Raw genomic sequence first — 17,992 nt, 5'->3', positions numbered from 1 at the left:
TTCCCCTCAGATTGTTAGCTGCCCTGAGTCTCTCGGGAATAGGGCAGCATGCAAATTAAGTAAACCTTTAAATAAAATTTATAAATGTTCCTCCTTCTTTTTTCAGACTTCAGAAGGAATTCAGTGAGTTGGATCAATGTTGGGAATTAAAGTTTGATATTCTAAAGAGAAGGTATTATGTTACTAATAATATCTATTTGATTGTATTAACACATCATACCACAAATACACATATCTTGTGTGGTTGCTTTGTTGTATAGTTTGTTGAACCCATCATTGTGGCCTCTTTCACCCATAACCCTAAGTACAGCCACTCACACATAGTAATGACAAAACTTCTTTGGACATTTTAAAGTGTTGGTAAAATACATTCGCAACTAGAATTAGTCCAGAATCCTATAAGCAAATTATGTAACTCTTTTTGTGCATCACCTAAATGACAGTTAAAATTAGTAGGCTGAGAAAAGATTTCAAAATGCATTTTATTCTTCATTGAAATACTGAAGAAAGAAAACTAAAAGAAATTTGCTGGAGAGGAAAAATAGAAGTCAGAGAAACTTTGAGGAATTGTGTGTTGGCAGTGAAGTCTGAAAAGCTCATCTTTTTTTCATTTGCTGAATAGTGGATAATTACAAGGACTGTATCTTGTGAGCTGCTGTTTGTCTAGGTCAAGGGTGCTAAGCTCAAGACCTAGGGGGTTGGATTCAGCCCGTGGGGTGCTTACATCTGGCCTGCAGGGCCGCCCTAGAAACAGCAGGGGACTGGCCCGCCATGCCTCTGCCAGCAAAAACAGAGCTGGCAGAGAGTTGCAGGAAACCATTTCACCTAAAAACGGAGCTCAGGAGCCCATTTTCACTGGCAGAGCTCTCGGGCCACACAGGCGTCTCCAACATGAGTGACATCAAGCTGGCCATGTCCACCTTGGTGACGCTCTCCCTCCAAGGTCAAACACAACCCTGATGTGACCCTCAATGAAATTGAGTTTGACACCCCTGGTCTAGGTGGATGATTCTTTATTGAGTAAGCAAAGGCTGAAAAGCAATATCAGGCAGCCTCGTTCCAAGGAAAAGTGAAATGAATGAGCAATCAGGAATTGACATGAGGATTTTGGTGGTTGGGGAATATACTTGCAAATTTCCCCTCTGTTAGGTGTTTGTACAACACATGAATAGATGCAACCATAATAACGGATGTTAATGAAACATATGCAAGCAAACAACCAAGCTCAGAGAAACACCAAGAACTCCATAGTCAAAATATGCAAGTCTCAGAAGCGAGGCGTGGGAGGAGTCACATGTGGGTATTATCACAGCCCATTTGCCTGGAGACTGAGGTATTTTGAGGCCACTCCCTCTACTACTCCTTGTGACTCCCCAGTCTACTGCTAAGTCTACTGCTATTAACCTCAGTCTTCGACCCAGAAGAAGTAGTTTTTGACTCTTCATTGGTTTCAAGGTTCTTTTGGTTACTTTAAATTTGTCTGTAGCCTTTTTCGCACTTGTGATTTCTTCCACCTTTCTTCCCTGCGTCTCTGTGTTGTTGAAGCCTTTTTCTTTGCACAATCCAGGCTTGCTGCATTATTGGGGAGCCCCCAAGCCGCTGGCCAGTTAAAGGGGAGGCTCCAGGCCGCACACCATAGGGCGCTGTCCACGCGACCCCTGGTTCCATCAGAAGGGGTCACGGAGTGCTCAGGAGGCTTCTGAGGGAGCAGCTCGGTTGAAGCCGGCTTGCAATCGGACCACGTGGTAGGAGGTCACCATCTTGGGATGCACGTGGAGGGGCACGAAGATCAGCGCACTTGTCTGCAGCCGCTGCAAGCGCCCAGGAACACCACCAGGGAGGATCCTTCGGGCCTGTGCTCTGCCGGTAATCCGGGGAGGACCCCTTTGTTTCGGCGATGGGCCGGCCTCTTTGGGTCGCAGATTGGCAGTGTGGTTGTGGATGGCGCTGGTCTGAAGGAGCTCCGGACTGCAACGCAGAAGCCCAAGCCGGTTGGCAGCGTGAATGAAAGTGGGAAGGCAACAACTATGAGTAAAGCGATGGCAGATGCAACGAGGAGTGCGGGGTGGTGGCTGGTAGAGGAGAGCAGGGTGGCTGGTAGAAGGATAAGGGAGGAAATCAGCCCTTCCCCATCCAGGTCACGATCTCCTCTCAGGCCTTTACCCTTGCCAGAGGTCCAACTGTGTTCTCCTGGTTCCCCATGTGGCTCTGCGAAGGGGGCTACTCCCCTATCCCCCCCTCTGTCTCCTGCCCAGTCCTCAGGACACCGGGGAGACCCCTTTGGCTTCAGGGAATCTGTTTCCTCCAGGCCACGCTTGGCTCCTCAATTGGCAGAGCCCCTAGCTTTTCGCCAGGTTATCCAGAGCTTTCTGAAGGGTTTCAAGATGTGATTGCCTGTGCCATTGCTCAGGGCATCACATCGGGCATGCAACATCAATTTCAAGCCTCTAGATGAAAATCATCTCATGGTACCCTATGAGGTCATCCAGACCAACCCCAATCTTCTGCAGCTAGAGAGCGCAGATTGGATTCCCCTTCCACGGCTAGTGAGGGGTCAGGATTGGAAGAGGAGGGGCAGAAGGATGTGGACTTCTCTGAGGACGAAGATTCCCAAGTTCCAGAGCCCCTGCTATTGCTGACTTGTTTCCTCCCGCCTCATTTGGTTCCCTGCTTTGCAAGGCCAGGGCTATTGCAGATCTGGACAGCACTCCAGCCCCTTCTCAAACAGCTACTGCCTCCACCTCCAGTTGTGGGACCAAGAAGGGGCCCTTTTATAAGCCACACGTGGAAAAGGAAGAGATTCCTACCCCTGAGTTATTCATGGAGGTGCTCAAATCTCAGTGGGCTAGGCCAGGCACTTTCCCCACTCCAGGCAGTAATGATCGCAGGTTTTACAATCTTAACACAACCTTTGCCCAAGCACTGCAGGTTCCAGATATAGATGTCCCAGTGGCTGGGCTGGCCTCCGCCTCCGCGGTGGTAACTGGTGATATTTCCAATTGTCTGAAGGCAGAAGATAAAAAGGTGGAGCTGGTTCTGCGCAAGACCTTTTAGGCTGTATTGTGGGCGATCAGGGTGGCTGCTGCTGTTTCGTTTTTCAACAGGTCCACTCTGCTTTGGCTGGAACAACTTAACAATCAAACCTCCACTTCAGACGTGAGACTATTGCAAGATATCAAGAAGTTGATGGTGGCCACCCAGTTTTCAGTTGACGCTACACTGGATGTGGTCAAGTATTCTTCCAGGGATCTTTCTTCTTCGGTGGCTTCCAGGCGCCTCCTCTGGCTGCATAATTGGCAAGCAGAGTCCCAGGCAAAGTGGCATTTGGCAGGGGTGGAGTACACAGGAGACAAGCTGTTCAGAGCCTCCCTTGACCCTATTCTTATCGAGGACAAGAACAAGCACAAGATCTTCCCTTCCACGACCAAGCGCTCTGACCAATGCCCTGCACCCTACCCCAGGAGGTCCTCCTATCGACCCCCTGAGCAGGACTTCCAACAGCCGAGGTATTCTGCTCCCAGATACCCCAGACAGGGGGATAGGAATTTCTCTAGGGACAGGGACAGGTACCAACAACCCAGTAAGCGTCCCTTTCGAGAGGGGGTGGCTGTCCCTTCCGCAGGAACAGGTGATTCGGGATCGGATTTCCTGATCAGCCTTTCCTTGTTTGCGGATCACTGGAATCGCATCACCACTGATGCATGGGTTCTTCAGTTGGTTGAGTTTGGTTTGCAGTTAGAGTTTCGTTCCCATCCCCCGACTAGGTTCTGTCTTTTCTCTTCCTCCAAGAATCCTGCTAAGCATTCCCTGATGTGCAAGGCCATTCGGCATTTACTAGACATCAGGTCAGTGGAGTTGGTCCTGAAAGAGGAGAAGGGTTTAGGGTTTTATTCCAATCTGTTCATAGTTCCTAAAAGTTCAGGGAGGTGGAGGACAATTTTAGACCTCAAGTTGTTGAACTCCAGACTGGTCTACCGGAAATTTAAGATGGCTTCCCTCAAGTCCATCTTAGAAGGTATCAGACAGGGTGACTTCTTAGCATCCATTGATCTCACAGAAGTGTACCTCTCTATCATGATTGCATCGAACCACCGTAAATTCCTTAGGTTTGCATATGGAGGGGTGCATTACCAATACTTTGGGTTGGCGTCTGCCCCCACGACCTTCACCAAGGTGTTAGCTGTAGCTGCAAGTCATCTCCAGTCCTTTCTAGTCCGGTTACATTGCTATTTAGATAACGTTCTCGTGCTGGCCACTACCACGGACCAAGCTTAGAGGGACCTGGCTCTATTGCCACCCTCCAGACCCTAGGGTTCTCGATCAATCTTGAGAAGAGTCATCTCACCCCTACCACTAAGCTCCAAAATTTAGGAACCATCATTGATTCAGTGCCTTGTGAGGTGTTTTTGTCACAGGAGCATAGGGACAATATCTTGGAGTTGATCCGGGAGATCCGCAAGACACGTTCTGTTCCCGTAGTCCTTCTCTCCAGGCTCCTGGGAAAGTTTATCTCCTGCATTGGGATAGTGCTTTGGGCTCGCCTCCACATCAGAAAGCTACAGTGGTTCCTGCTACCGCACCAGAGAGACGGGATGTGTGACGCCCTCTTCAAGGTCCTGGTGCCATCCCAGGTATTTCTCTCCTGTTGGTGGATGTCCCCGGCACTGTCCAAGAGCTCTCTCTTCAGGGAACCAGACAGGTTGATTCTGACTACGGTCGCGAGCCTGTTCAGCTGGGGGGCACACCTTCAGTCTCAGATAGCTCAAGGAAGGTGGACGCCCATGAATCTACGAAAGAACATCAACTGGCTAGGACGCAGGGTGATTCACTTTGTGCTGCAACACTTCAAGGAGGCGGTGGCCAGTCAACATCTCCTGGTCCTGACGGACAACGTGGCAGCCAAAGCTCATGTGAAAAAACTAAGGGGCATGCACTCCTTGGCGCTTCACTATGAGGCAGTTCGGCTGGACAACTGGGTGGAGAGGAATCTCTTGTCAATTCGGGCAGAACACATCTCAGGCGTGGACAACCGACAAGTAGACTGGCTCAGCAGGGAGACAGTGGACCATGGGGAGTGGCAGTTGCATCCTAGCATCTTTGAGCAGATTTGCCAGAGATTCGGTGGGCCGACAGTGGATCTCTTTGCCACCCCATTGAACGCCCAGGTTCCAAGGTTCATCTGGCGGTTCCTGGCCCGAAGAGCGGTGGATGTCGACCCCCTTTGCTGCAGATGGCTGTCAGGCCTCCTTTACCCCTTCCTCTCCTTCCAGGGTTCTGAGGAAGCTAGTGCTAGAGAGGGCAGAGGTGATCCTGATAGCGCCCCACTGGCCCCGGCGTCCCTGGTTTGTGGGCCTAGTGGGTCTGTCAATTCTGCCTCATTGGAGGATTCCCAGGGAGGAAGTAGCTCTGCGCCAGGGGAGACTGGATCATCCGGATCTGGGGTGGCTCCAATCAATCGCTTGGTGCTTGAGCGGGAACAGCTGAGGGAGGCACAGTTCTCAGTCAGAGTGATCAGGACCATTGAGGCTTCCAGAAGGAAGTCCACCACATGCATTTACGATAAGACATGGAGTTCCTTTGTAACCTGGTGCAGGTCAGCCCAGGTAGATCCAACCTCGGCATCAGCGCCGCAGGTACTGGAGTTTCTCCAGGATAGGTTGGAAAAAGGTCTGGCCCCCAGTACCCTCAGAAGGCAGGTCTTGGCCTTGGCCACAGTCATTGGGGAGGTGGGTTCTAGGACCTTATCCCTCAGCACCTGGTCATAAAGAGGTTCCTCAGAATGGCGGCTAATCTTCGACCCCCAGTGATCCATCGGTTCCCACCTGGGACCTTCTCTCAGTGCTCCAAGCGCTTACAGAGGTGCCCTTCGAGCCTCTGCAGGAGGTAACCTTCCAGCTCCTCACACTCAAGGTGGTGTTCCTGGTAGCCATCACCTCAGCTAGGCAGGTGTCTGAGATCAATGCCTTATCTGCCAGGGCAGATTTGTGTACCTTTCACGACAACAGGGTGGTTCTCAGATTCGACCTGGCTTTCCTTCCCAAGGTCAACACCCCCTTCCATAGGTGGTGCTGGTGCTCCCGGACTTCTGTCTGGCACCTTCCAGAGAAAGGGAAAGGTCCTGGCACTGCCTGGACATGTGTAGGGCGCTGCATATATATACCTTAAACGCAGAGCCACCTTCAGGAGGTTGGAGGCGCTTTTCTTCTCCTTCCAGCCTTCTACAAGGGAGGCTAAGGTATCACTTGCCTCCATCAGCAGATGGATTAGGCTAGCCATCACCAAGGCCTGTGAGGCAAGGTTCCAGAAGGCATAACCGTGCACTCCACCAGGAGTGCGGCAACCTTTGCGGCCTGGGCTACCCAGGCACCTAATTGAGGACATCTGCAGGGCGGCCACTTGGGCCTCGCCCTCTCCCTTCATTAGGCATTACTGGCTGGATGTCTATGCCTCTGCGGAGGCATCATTTGGTAGGAGAGTTCTTCAGAGAGTGCTGGACACTTGGGGGGCTCAGGCCCAATAATTCCCTCCCATGAACATCTAGCTTTGGTATGTCCCACATGTGACTCTTCCCATGCCTCGCTTCTGAGACTGTCAGTTGGTCTTACCTGAACTGCATGTCTAGAAGCTGGCGTGGGAGCAGTCACTACCTGCCCGTTCAGTACGTGCCTGCGCATGGGGGCCTGAGGGAGATTAGTTGTGGGTCAGTCAGGCCTGGGGGAGGGAGTTGTTGTTTTGTGTTTTCCTGTTCCCTTCCTTCCCAGACTCTCCTTGGACTGGACCATCGGTTAATCTGGGGAGTCATGAGGAGGAGTATAGGGAGTGGCCTCAAAATTACCTCAGTCTTCAGGCAAATGGGCCGTGATAATACCCACATGTGACTGCTCCCACGCCAGCTTCTGGACATGCACTTCAGGTAAGACCAACTGATATTTAGTTTTAAAGACAGTGGATTTTACTCAACTTTAAAAATTAAAAGCCAAATCCTGTGACAGGAGAAACCAATAGGAAAAGATTCTCAGTATCAATGGGAACTCCTAAAGAAGGAAACATGAAAAGCAAAGTTGAAAGAAATTTCAATGAGAAGAAAAAATATGAAAGGAAGCCAATGTAGCTATGCAAAAAACTTGCTAAAGACATGAAAACAAAGCAGAACACATACAGGAAATTGAAAGATTGCCAGATCACAAAGCAAAATACAGACAAGTAGCCCAGAATTGTAAATCCAATGTCAGAAAAATGAAAGTTAAGAATGAGCTGAGGTTGGCTAAGAATGCTAAGACCAATCAAAAGGTCTTTGTTAAATATAATTAAAATTAAAATAGTGACACAAACTGCCTAATAGAAAAGGCAAAATGCTAACAGCTAGCAAAAAACAACAACAACGATTTAATTCCCATTTTGTTTCCAACTTTTCTAACAAAGAAACTCTGTGTATCCAACCAGGAAATTTCAAAGTGCAGGATTAAAGTTTGAAATTGATATAAATATGATCTGGAAATATTTTTTACACTGAGTTTAAATTTCCAGGAATAGATAAAATACATCCTAGGTCAGTGATGACTAACCTTTTCTGGACTGAGTGCCCAAAATGCCCCTCCGCATGTTCCCCCACATGCATGTGCATGCCCCCTCACGTACGTGCCCCCCTCATACATGTGCAGCAGAGACCTGAAGACCAACTGGTGGGAAACATCGCATGCACAGCAGAGCTGAACTGGGGGGACAGGTCGAGTGCCCACAGAGAGGGTGCTGCACCTGTGGCACACATGCCATAGGTTCGCATCACGGTCCTGGGTCCTGAAACAACTAGCTGATAGTCCAGTTAAATCCTTACGTTCTGTTCTTGAGAAATCTCCGAAAACAGTTGAAGCGCCAAATCTTAACAGGAGGCAAATATTGCTACCTCCAAATATGGGAATATGGGAATACGGGAAGGAGGAGATTCAACATTCCAGATTATAAAGGAAAAGGATATTTTGTTATAATATTTAAAAATAGCTTGTGGTAGCATTTGTCCAATTTGCTATTATTTAGGCTGGAATTTACAGGTTTTTTTGCTTGTTAACTAGCAAAGTTCACTGTCTTTGAATATGGGGACTTGCAGGAATAATTTACAATGGGACACTGAGTGGATGGGTGCACTGAACCTAAATATGTATTGGGGAACTTATATAAAACTTTCAGTGTCAACTCTACTCTAATGAAAATGAAGCTGCAGGGGGCCAGACATTTAATTAATTTAAAATTTGGATTCTTTCCATTTATTTCTAGCCTGCATGCTATTAAGAATGAGATGCATATTAGACAATCACTGCAACAATCAGTGAAATTCAGACGCCCATTACTAAATGAAAGGGTAGGTATAATAGGTACCCATGTTCCGTTTTTGTTTTTTTTTTCTTTAAATCTAAAAGCACATGCTATTTTTGAAATTTAGAGTCTGATTTATGTGGCTCTTCTGATATTAGCATGAAGCCTAGTTTGGGGATAAACACAAAATTCGACCTTTCATTTGAGGTGTTTTTTGTTTTGTGGATGCTTCTGTACATCATAACGGGATTCAACATCAGTAGTGGGATTCAAAAAAATTTACTACTGGTTATGTGGGCGTGGCTTGGTAGCCGTGGTGTGGTTTGGTGGGCGAGGCAGAGGAAGGATACTGTAAAATCTCCATTCCCTCCCCACTCCAGGGGAAGTTTACAGCAAAATCCCCATTCCCTCCCAATCAGCTGGGACTAGGGAGGCAGAGAATAGAAGGAGGCAGGGTCAATCAGAAGTGGTATTTATTGGTTCTCCGAACTATTCAAAATTTCCGCTACCGGTTCTCCAGAACCAGTTAGAACCTGCTCAATACCACCTCTGGCTTACATGACCTGCATGGATGTAATGATATCTCTTGCGAGTTGTGATTCATTTGGTGAATTAGGAGCTCTAGATCACACAATGTCTTGTCCTTCTGATTTGGAGATTGAACATTAACTTTCATTTGTCTTATACTGGCAGTTGTTCTTAATATGAACACCAATGCCAACAAGGATTCCTTCATAAATCTACATTCCAAACTTTTCTATAACTTCATTTTTTTAGTAATGATTTTGAAAATGCTAGGATAGAGTATGAATTATGGCATGAGTTTTCAATGGCCACTAAATCATTTGAATTATGTTTTACTTTCCAGAGAGCTGTACCTATACACATCCAGAATCGAACTCAGAATCCTCCACATAAGCGCCGTTGGATCTCAAGTAGTTTGTATATGCCGTGTTCACCTCTGGTGTGTAATTTAATATATGACTAATAATTTTGTTGCTAATGCTGCTAACTTTCCTGTCAGTCAGTCAGGGCCTGGAAGATTACTAGCATGATTAGAAGAGATGGTAAAGTATTATAAATTCACAATCCAGGCCACCCTCAATTATGTGTAGCTTTTGTCAGAATTAAGAAAACACCCATGGCATTATGATGTAAGCTCTTTCCCTTTTGTACATGCATGTGGTATCACAGTACACATAGAAAATGGGCAGAGTCTGCCACGATGTCACAAAGATGTCCCTCATAGCCCCCACTTCCCAGGAATGCTGCCACAATCCCTATTTGCCATATAGTTCTCAGTTAGAGATATAATAAATGCTGAACTGAGTTAAATACATTCAGAATAATCTTGCTATTTGGTTTTTAATATATAGATAGATAGTCTTTAACTTACAGGCATTAATGGGGCAGAATGTCCATTGTTAAGTAGGGTTGTTGTTAAATGAGTTATATTCAATTTTACAACTGTTTTTGCTAAAGTTGTTACATGATTCACTGTAAACAAACCCAGCTTCCCCCATTGACCTTGCTTGTTGGATGCCAGGTGAGAAGGTCACAAATGCTGACTCATGACTCCATTTACAATTGTAAATTCAGGCCAAGCACCTAAATTTTGATCATATGACTATGGAGATGTCACAATGATTATGAGGACTAGTCATAAGTCATTTTTTTTAGTATCATAATTTTGAATAATTGCTAAACAAATGGTGGAAAATTACTCATATGAGAGGCTGAAAGTGAGAATAATTGGTCCAATGCATTCTGAAATTTGTGCTTTTTGTTTGTTTGTTTGTTTGTTTTAGCAATTTATAGAGCTATTCATCTCACCCCAGTGCTTCTGGGTGGTTTACAAGGATTGAAAGAATCATAACAGTGTTGTGCAAAATTCAGACAATAGCACAATACTAAGATGAAATGGCCATCTGCTCATTCAAAATCATTGGGTCCCAAACAGGGATACACTTCAAAATTTTAGCAAGGGTTCTCTGCCTGGTTGCTGGGTGGGCGGGGGGATGGTGGGCACTGCCTAGTCAGCCTCCTGCACCACAGTGGGGAGGTGTTCTTTCCCTCCCTGGGCTCTGGAAGCTTTCCTTGAGCCCCTGAGAAGGTAAAAACGGCCTCCCCAGGCTCCGGGGGCCCTATAGAGGCCAGAAAGGGGCCATTTCTGGCCTTCCAGTAGGCCCAGTTTTCTCCTTTTCTCAAGCCTCCATACGCACCCTGCACGTTCCTGCATCCAAAACAGGCCACGTGGGGACTCCTGGGAAGGGTGGGGTGGGCATAGCCAGCCAGGAGTGGGATTTGTGGGTTCTCCAAACTGCACAGAATCTTAGCTAAGGTTCTCCTGAACCTCTGCAAATCAACACCCCTGGCCAAATTTACAGCAGCCCACCCCTGGCCAAATTTACAAGAAGGAGGAACCCCCCATAAAATAGAAAAGCAAGCATTTTATATAGTAGTTTAGGGCTACAGGGTGGAAATGTTCTTCGAAATAAGTACTAAAAAGGAAAATAGGTAGCTTCTATTAAATCAGTGCTTTGTTAGATGTCATGCCCTTTTTGGCATCCATTTTATGAATTAGCAAACCTGTCTTCAGCCTCCATTTTGGGAAAGTATCTGAAACATGGACTCAAAATTCCATTTTTGCCCAAGAACTCTGAAAGTCTGATTAATCCTCCTTTGTGTTAGCATCACTTATTTTTGAATGACTGGATTCACCTATCGTCCTAAGGCACAGGTTGTTTAATTGTGGTCCATTAAACAAACTGCAATGGTAATAAATCATGCTTTGCAAATCTTAGTGGCTGGATTCACCCAACACACTAAACCAAAACCGAACAAGCCACATTATAGCCTTCTTCAAGATAAATTAACTCAGTCAGAATGTTTAAAATATATATTAAAGTTGCAATGTCAAGAATTAAATTTTATCTGTTCCACTTATATATTTATTTTGCTCAAAATTTCTACAATTTATCAATTCTCAAATGTTATAATATGCATTAACATTACCATATCAATCAACCATATATATGCACTGATTCTCTAAATTTTCTTGTAATTTAATTGTATAAGACTCTTTAATAACAAAATATTTAATTTCAGCCGGAGATAACTACTGAGATAGATGTTGAGTCAGATGATGAAGTTGCTAACAGTCCAGCTACACCTGCAGTACCCAATGCTTTAACACCAGGCAAGTAATTCTTCTTTAACATATGGCAAGTGTTCTTCCCTTCATTTCATATGGCATCAATTATCTTGGTTACTTTTAACTCTTCAGATTTCTATTTATTTTCTTGCTGATTATAATGTAAACAGATTCCTCAATTTAAAAACATTGCCTATAATTCTGTTGTTTATTTTATTTACCAACAGAAGCAGTTAAACTTTATTTTTCAAGACACTTTTCTCTTTTGCTGTTTATAGTACACAGAACTGGCTACAAGAGCCAGAAATACCCATACTTTGTATGGGGTGAGTGTATGTAAAATAAACAAACAGACATATTAGTTTATTTCAATAGATACTATCACAAGGGCTTCCATTAGTGAACCTTCTGCACTGATAGAGATACTGGCTAATCATGTATGTGAACTTCCAAAACTTTAATAAATCTAGTGTCTTTGTTAGTAGGATTGACCAACAATTTAGATTCAAAATAGACATTCTCTAAGGCAGAACACCATCAATATATTCTTCCCTGCTCTAAGTATAAAATATTTAATCCAAGCAAAGCTATTTTGCTATTTGAAGAAAATCTTATGGATGAAATTTTTATACCTTGGTATTACTAGAAATACCACTGTCCCTAAACCAGGTGATCTGATGCTTTTAACTAGAGCAGTATTTCTCAAATTTGGCAATTTGAAATGACTCTCAACTCTCAGAATTCCTCAGCCAGTATGTTGTTTCGGGAATTCTGAGATTTGAATGCCACACACCTTTATGTTGAGAAACACTGAACTAGAAAGAAATCAGGAGATTACTCTGATAACTTCTAAATGCCAAGAATATGCTTTATCCAAAAGCATGTGTTGTGTGAATGTAGCTATCGTGACTTACAAATCATTGCTACAATTTAAAGTGATGTGAATTCATCCCATTGTGATTTATTGAATAAATAATGGTTTTAAAATAATGGTTTAACCCAACAGCTGAAAACTATCATTTTGACCAATGTGATTAGTCCTAGACAACTATGTAAACTGTAGTAGCAACTCAGGGAAGATCAATTGCCACATCATCATTTTCTGCTTTGCTTTGGAGAATTTTATTGTCTCTTCTCAATCAGTGATAAAATAGATAATGGACAACATCCAAGCTTTCCACCCTGTGAAAAGAAAATTCCATGTTTACTTTTCCGGACTGAAGAAGATTTTTCTCACAGTCTGGTAGCCAGGCAGTATTTGCTCTTTGTTATCTGTAGAAACAGTCTTAATGAGTAAGAAAGACACGGACCTCTAAGATAAAACTGCCAAGGAATACCAACTCTTTGCATAGTTTGTCAAAAGGAGAAAGCTTAAATAAAACTATCTGATACACAGAAGCAGCTCAGGTTATTTGGATAGATTGCATTGTTTGTTTCTTCTTCTTTTTCAGCTGAAACAAGTCAAAAAGAAGATCAGATTTAAACACTAGGGGAAGTCAGGATTTTTTGTAACATAAATTTAAACTCTGTATCTCATTTATTAATGAAAACTCTTTGAAACACAACATTTGGATCTGTTGTTATGTAATATTATGTACTATTATGTAATCATCTGTTCAAGTCAGTGGAGAATTTCATCAGAATAAAAATTTCAAAATTGTGGTATGGGAAAATTTTCCCTATGATACTGTCATAATTAAATACTTTTAAGATTTGGGGTTAGCTGTGAAAAGTTCATTAATTATAACACTTTCCCATTACAACCAAGGGAACGAGTTGGCTTGATTAATGAACTATAATAAGTATGAATTACCAATTAATATTGTTTAGAGTAATCTTCTGAAGGTTCAGCAAACCTTCAGATGGTTGAATTTAAGACCCATAATCCCCTGCTAAATTATCCAGAAGAGAAGAATGCTTTATCTTACCAGGCTAGAAATGGGGAGATTGTGAGTTCCAGATGTACCTTTAGCATTGAAAAATTGGCTGGCTAACTTTGAATCAGTCACTCTCTCTCAATTCAACTCACTCATAGGATTGCTATTGTGGAGAAAATAGGAGGAGGAAGATGTATTGGTTATGATCACTTCCTTGATTTATTTTGTAGAAATAAGGTGGGATACAAATAAATACCGTGTTTTTGGAGTATAAGACACACTTTTTCCCCCTAAAAGAGGGTAAAAATTTGGGTGAGTCTTGTACATTTAATGTAGCCAAAAACGTGAGACATGGAAGAGGCGATGGTCTGTGGTAATCCCTGCAGTCTGGAACAGCTGATTGGGGGTATTCTGGAAGGCCGATCCACCCACCAATTAGCTGCTTATGCTGAATCAGACTGCAATAATGTGCTGAAGCTGACCTGACTGTTTGCTATTTTCTGCAAGGACGTGTCAGAGTTTGCAGCAGCAATCACATTCAGAAAGCACACACAAGTAACTGATTCAGCAGGATTAAATAACTTCTCTTTATATATAATATAACACATTAAGTAAATATACTATACCAAAAGCAGGTTTTCCAACATGGTAGTTCAGCAGAGGAGAGAAGTTTCACTTTCAGTTTTAGTTTCAGATATCAGCAAAGCATGCAGCTTTAGTACAGAACAAGCCACACCCAGGCTTCTTGGTGTCTCCTTCCTTGTTGTTCACACAGCAAATACTGTTTGTTTCCAAACAGCTCTCAACTCTCTCACACATTGACAGGACGCTAGCCAGATGAATACCATGGAAGCTGGTAGGCAGACACAGATTTTTTTTCTTATTTTCCTCCCCAAAACTAAGGAGCATCTTATACTCTGAAAAATATGGTAATCATTGACTCACAACCAATCGTTTAATGATTGTTCAAAGTTACAGTGGTACTAAAAAAATGACATGACTAGTTTTTACAGTTATGACCATTTCAGCATTCCGACAGCCATGCAATCAAACTTTGGGTGTTTGTTACTCAGCATGTATGTATGATGGTTGTAGGATTTAAGGGTCCTGGGACTGTCATTTCTTCTTCCTAAGAAGTTTCTTAGGGAGCTCCTGACAAGACAAAGTTAATGAGGAAAGCCAGATTCACTTAACAACCATATGATTCACTTAACAACTTCATGATTATCAACCATTCAAAAAGGTCATAAAATGGGGCAATGATTAATTTAACATCTGTCTTGCTTAGAAATGGTAATTTTTGCGGTTGTAAGTTGAGGACTATCTGTACTGCTCCTTCGATCAAAGAAAAGAGCAACCTTGGGGTTGCTTTAAAATCGCAGTGAGACAGGAAAGTTATTTTCTGCCCTTTCTGCCCATGTAAAGAAGTTCCATTTTTTTGAAAAAGAATGCTGGATTTAATAGGCAGATGGTCTCATCAAGTAGGCGCTAAGGTTTTGATACTTTTTCTTTAAAATTTGATCATGAGCTGGACTGTTGTTTCAAAAAGAAAAAACGAAAAGTGTAAATACTTTTCTATTGTATTTCAATGGAGTAAAATAAGAAACTCTTCAGGGATCTGCATCTGATGCTTTTCTATTTCCTTATAAATTAAAATGTAGTTCAATTAAATAGGCGCAAAATAATTTCCATAATTTAACCTTGAAAGTTATGAAACATAAACTGTAGCTAAAGGGAAATTATCTTGGGTCAAAGAAGATAGCTTAATGAAGATGTTGAATCAGAGTGCAGCATTGATGAAAGGGGCAAATTTCATGATAAGGATCATTACGAAAGGAGTTGAAAATAATATTACCAACATTATAATGCCTTTCTACAAATATACATATAATATTTACTGCATCTGGAATACCATATATATGTCTGATTGGCATGCTTGAAAAAAGGTTGAAAAAGTACAGAAAAAGGCAAACAAAATACCTAGAGATGTTAAGTACCTTCTACAGAAGAAGTGACTAGAACATACAGGACTTTTTTGGTTTCGAAAAAAGAGGGACAAGAGGAAAATGGTCAAGATATATTAAACCATACTGTCATCGTCATCAGCAATTCAGTCGTGTCTGATCCTTGGCCGTTCTATGGATCAACTCTTCAAACCCCTCCGTCTCTCACTACCTTCTTCAGATCTGGCATGATTATCCTGGTTTCATCAGGCCATGGAAAAAATAGATGCAACAAAGTTTTCCTCCTTTTCTCAAGCCTAAGAACCAGAAGGCACCTATTGGGAAAGACATTTAGAACAGACAAAAGAAAATTCACCATCACACAGTGCATAATTAATCTTTTGAAATTATTACCAGTGAACTGAGTGACCTCCACTAAGCTGGAAAATTTTTAAAGCTTTTTCTGGAAGACAGATCACTCAGGGGTCTTGTAGTTTTGGAGATCAAATGATATTTCAAGGTTGGGGGAAAATGGTTCCTAATTCAAATTGCAAAAGAACAATAGCCAGCAAAGAGTGTGGCTCTATATTCTTCTTGTAAACATCTCAAAACTATCTGGTTAGCCAGTGTGAGAAACATTTAAACCCTCTCAAACATGAAAACGCAATAGAAAAAAAATTGTTCACTTTTGCCTTCACTCGTTTGAGATCATAAAAGGGTGCAAGTCAACGCAGAGCTACAAGCCTGCTTTCTGCATTGTTAACCATATCCGTTCAACATCTGCTAAGAAAATACAGTATTTCCAGCAATGAGTCCAAAGGCATTGACAGTAGCTTTTCGAAGATCATAAGAAGAACAATTGTGTTTCTTGTTGTTATAAATGTATATACTATCCAATCCCAAAATGAATAAAGTTAATTGGAGCCTAAACCAATTTTTTAAATTATTATTTTCTATCAGTGATGCAGTCATTGGCTAGTTAGTTTATTTTTTTAAGTGAAACACCTTTTAATTGTTAACGGAATTAATTAAACCAACTGAACTTCAAAGAATATACAATATTTACCCGGTCATGACAGTACTGTTGCAGTGAAATAATTTATAGAGCTTTGGTTTCTGATTTTCTCTTTCTAAAAGAACACATTTATTATGTAAACTTGACTTTTTCTTCCAGCAAAAAGACACAGGAATGTCAGATCCTTAGAACTGGGGTGACAGTATCTTATTGAAACATTATGGTGATAACTTTATCAGCAGTGTGTGACATAGGGCGGCACCAGACCATAACATGTGCCTTTGTCATAGGTGTCTACAAACATTTCAGATAAATTGCTTGTCTGTTTTGAAAGAAAGCCGATGCCTCCTTACCTCTCTCATCTACTTTGTTGTAGAATTTAACTTTTTAATGTACGATTTTTGAATTTGAAACTAAAGAGCCAGTCTGAAGGACAAAACTCAGATGCAACATTACTAGTGACACTTTAAATGGAATTTTTCATTCAGACTTTGACATTAAACTAGAAAGGCCTTTTCGCTGTGACCATACAAGCATAATAAATTCTGTATGTTTGTGATACTGAATGAATCTTGCCCATATGCTGCACTGCAAGGCTACATGAATGAAGCATTTACCAAATCAGGCCCACCACATTAAACAGAAAAACAATCTTTATTCATGGTAACTTATCAGTTTCAATTAATCAACCTTAACAATGGAAATTCTGATGTGCTCAAGCAACTTGAAAGCAATAGGTCATCTCCAGGGCAGCCATGTTGTGTCTTTGTGTTCATGGCTTCAAACAAAGCAACATCTCCCATAAATGTCCATATTCAATTCCATATAGCCTGCATAGCTGTTTTTAAGCACTGAAGCTCACTACCCTCGCTAATGTATCCACCTTCTCAAAGATGTGTACTGGGTTTGTGTGCATTTTTGTTGTTGCTAGATGTAATGGTTTTCTACTATTTTGAAGCTCTGTTAAGATCAAACAAAGGAAAAGACATTTCCATTGGATGACCATCCTTTCAGTTCCTCTGCTGCTATGTGAATAAGCATTGTGCAAGCCACTCCAGTGGAATTGAAAGGGGGTAACCATTGGTTTGATTTGGTTACACGGTTTCGTAAAGCGCTCCCTCCCACTGCCTTAGGGTCTGTGAAAGGTCCGTGACCCGTTTAGAACTGCCAAGTGAAATGTCATGTTGCCCCTCCCAAATGAGAGTATCTGCATTCATTTGATCAGTATAAAAAATGATTGGGGATGGGAAGATCAGGGCTTTTGAATTGCAATTTATAGCAGTTTACAAAAATGCACATTGTTGGAAAAGAAAACATGGAAGTGTTTCTTTCTAAATTGCATTACCTGTGAAATGTCATTAGTCTTTTTTAGGATATTTGCATCCAATTTTTACTATGAAACCTAAGATAGGCTTGAAGAAAAGAAAGAAGCTAACTTTTCTTCTTTGTGTTAACTCTTATCCACTTGTTGTCATGCTCAATTTCACATTGACATCCAAACATCTGGGATATCAATTTTTATGCCAGTTTTGCAAAGCCCTTGTTTGAACTTTTCTTTTAATGATAATTGCCTCTGCGCTAGCTAGTGCTTTAAATCAACTTTAAACTCATATTTTCTTATCTAGAGATACTTTATAAATAGATATTTAAATGCATTTCTGTTTAATTTCATAGTATTTGCAAATGATAATTG

At 42.3% G+C, this 17,992-nt stretch overlaps 1 protein-coding gene across 1 annotated transcript in view; it reads left to right on the top strand.

The window, feature by feature from the left end:
- Positions 1 to 13,124, top strand: part of CUNH10orf67 (chromosome unknown C10orf67 homolog) — an 84,318-nt gene extending 71,194 nt beyond the window's left edge. The window contains exons 15-19 of the mRNA XM_014067034.2: positions 107 to 172; positions 8,272 to 8,356; positions 9,179 to 9,274; positions 11,419 to 11,509; positions 12,916 to 13,124. Of these exons, the coding sequence (XP_013922509.2) occupies positions 107 to 172; positions 8,272 to 8,356; positions 9,179 to 9,274; positions 11,419 to 11,509; positions 12,916 to 12,947 (370 nt within the window). The 3' untranslated portion in view covers positions 12,948 to 13,124. The remainder of the gene's footprint in view (positions 1 to 106; positions 173 to 8,271; positions 8,357 to 9,178; positions 9,275 to 11,418; positions 11,510 to 12,915) is intronic.
- The last annotated feature ends 4,868 nt before the right edge of the window (positions 13,125 to 17,992 follow it).

Source organism: Thamnophis sirtalis, unplaced genomic scaffold (assembly GCF_051295495.1).
Source record: "Thamnophis sirtalis isolate CommonGarterSnake01/CBP01778 unplaced genomic scaffold, rThaSir2_p1.2 scaffold_4, whole genome shotgun sequence".
NCBI classification, from domain to species: Eukaryota; Metazoa; Chordata; class Lepidosauria; order Squamata; family Natricidae; genus Thamnophis; species Thamnophis sirtalis.
Note: the sequence above shows the minus strand (reverse complement) of the source record. Positions and strands in the feature narration are given on the sequence as shown.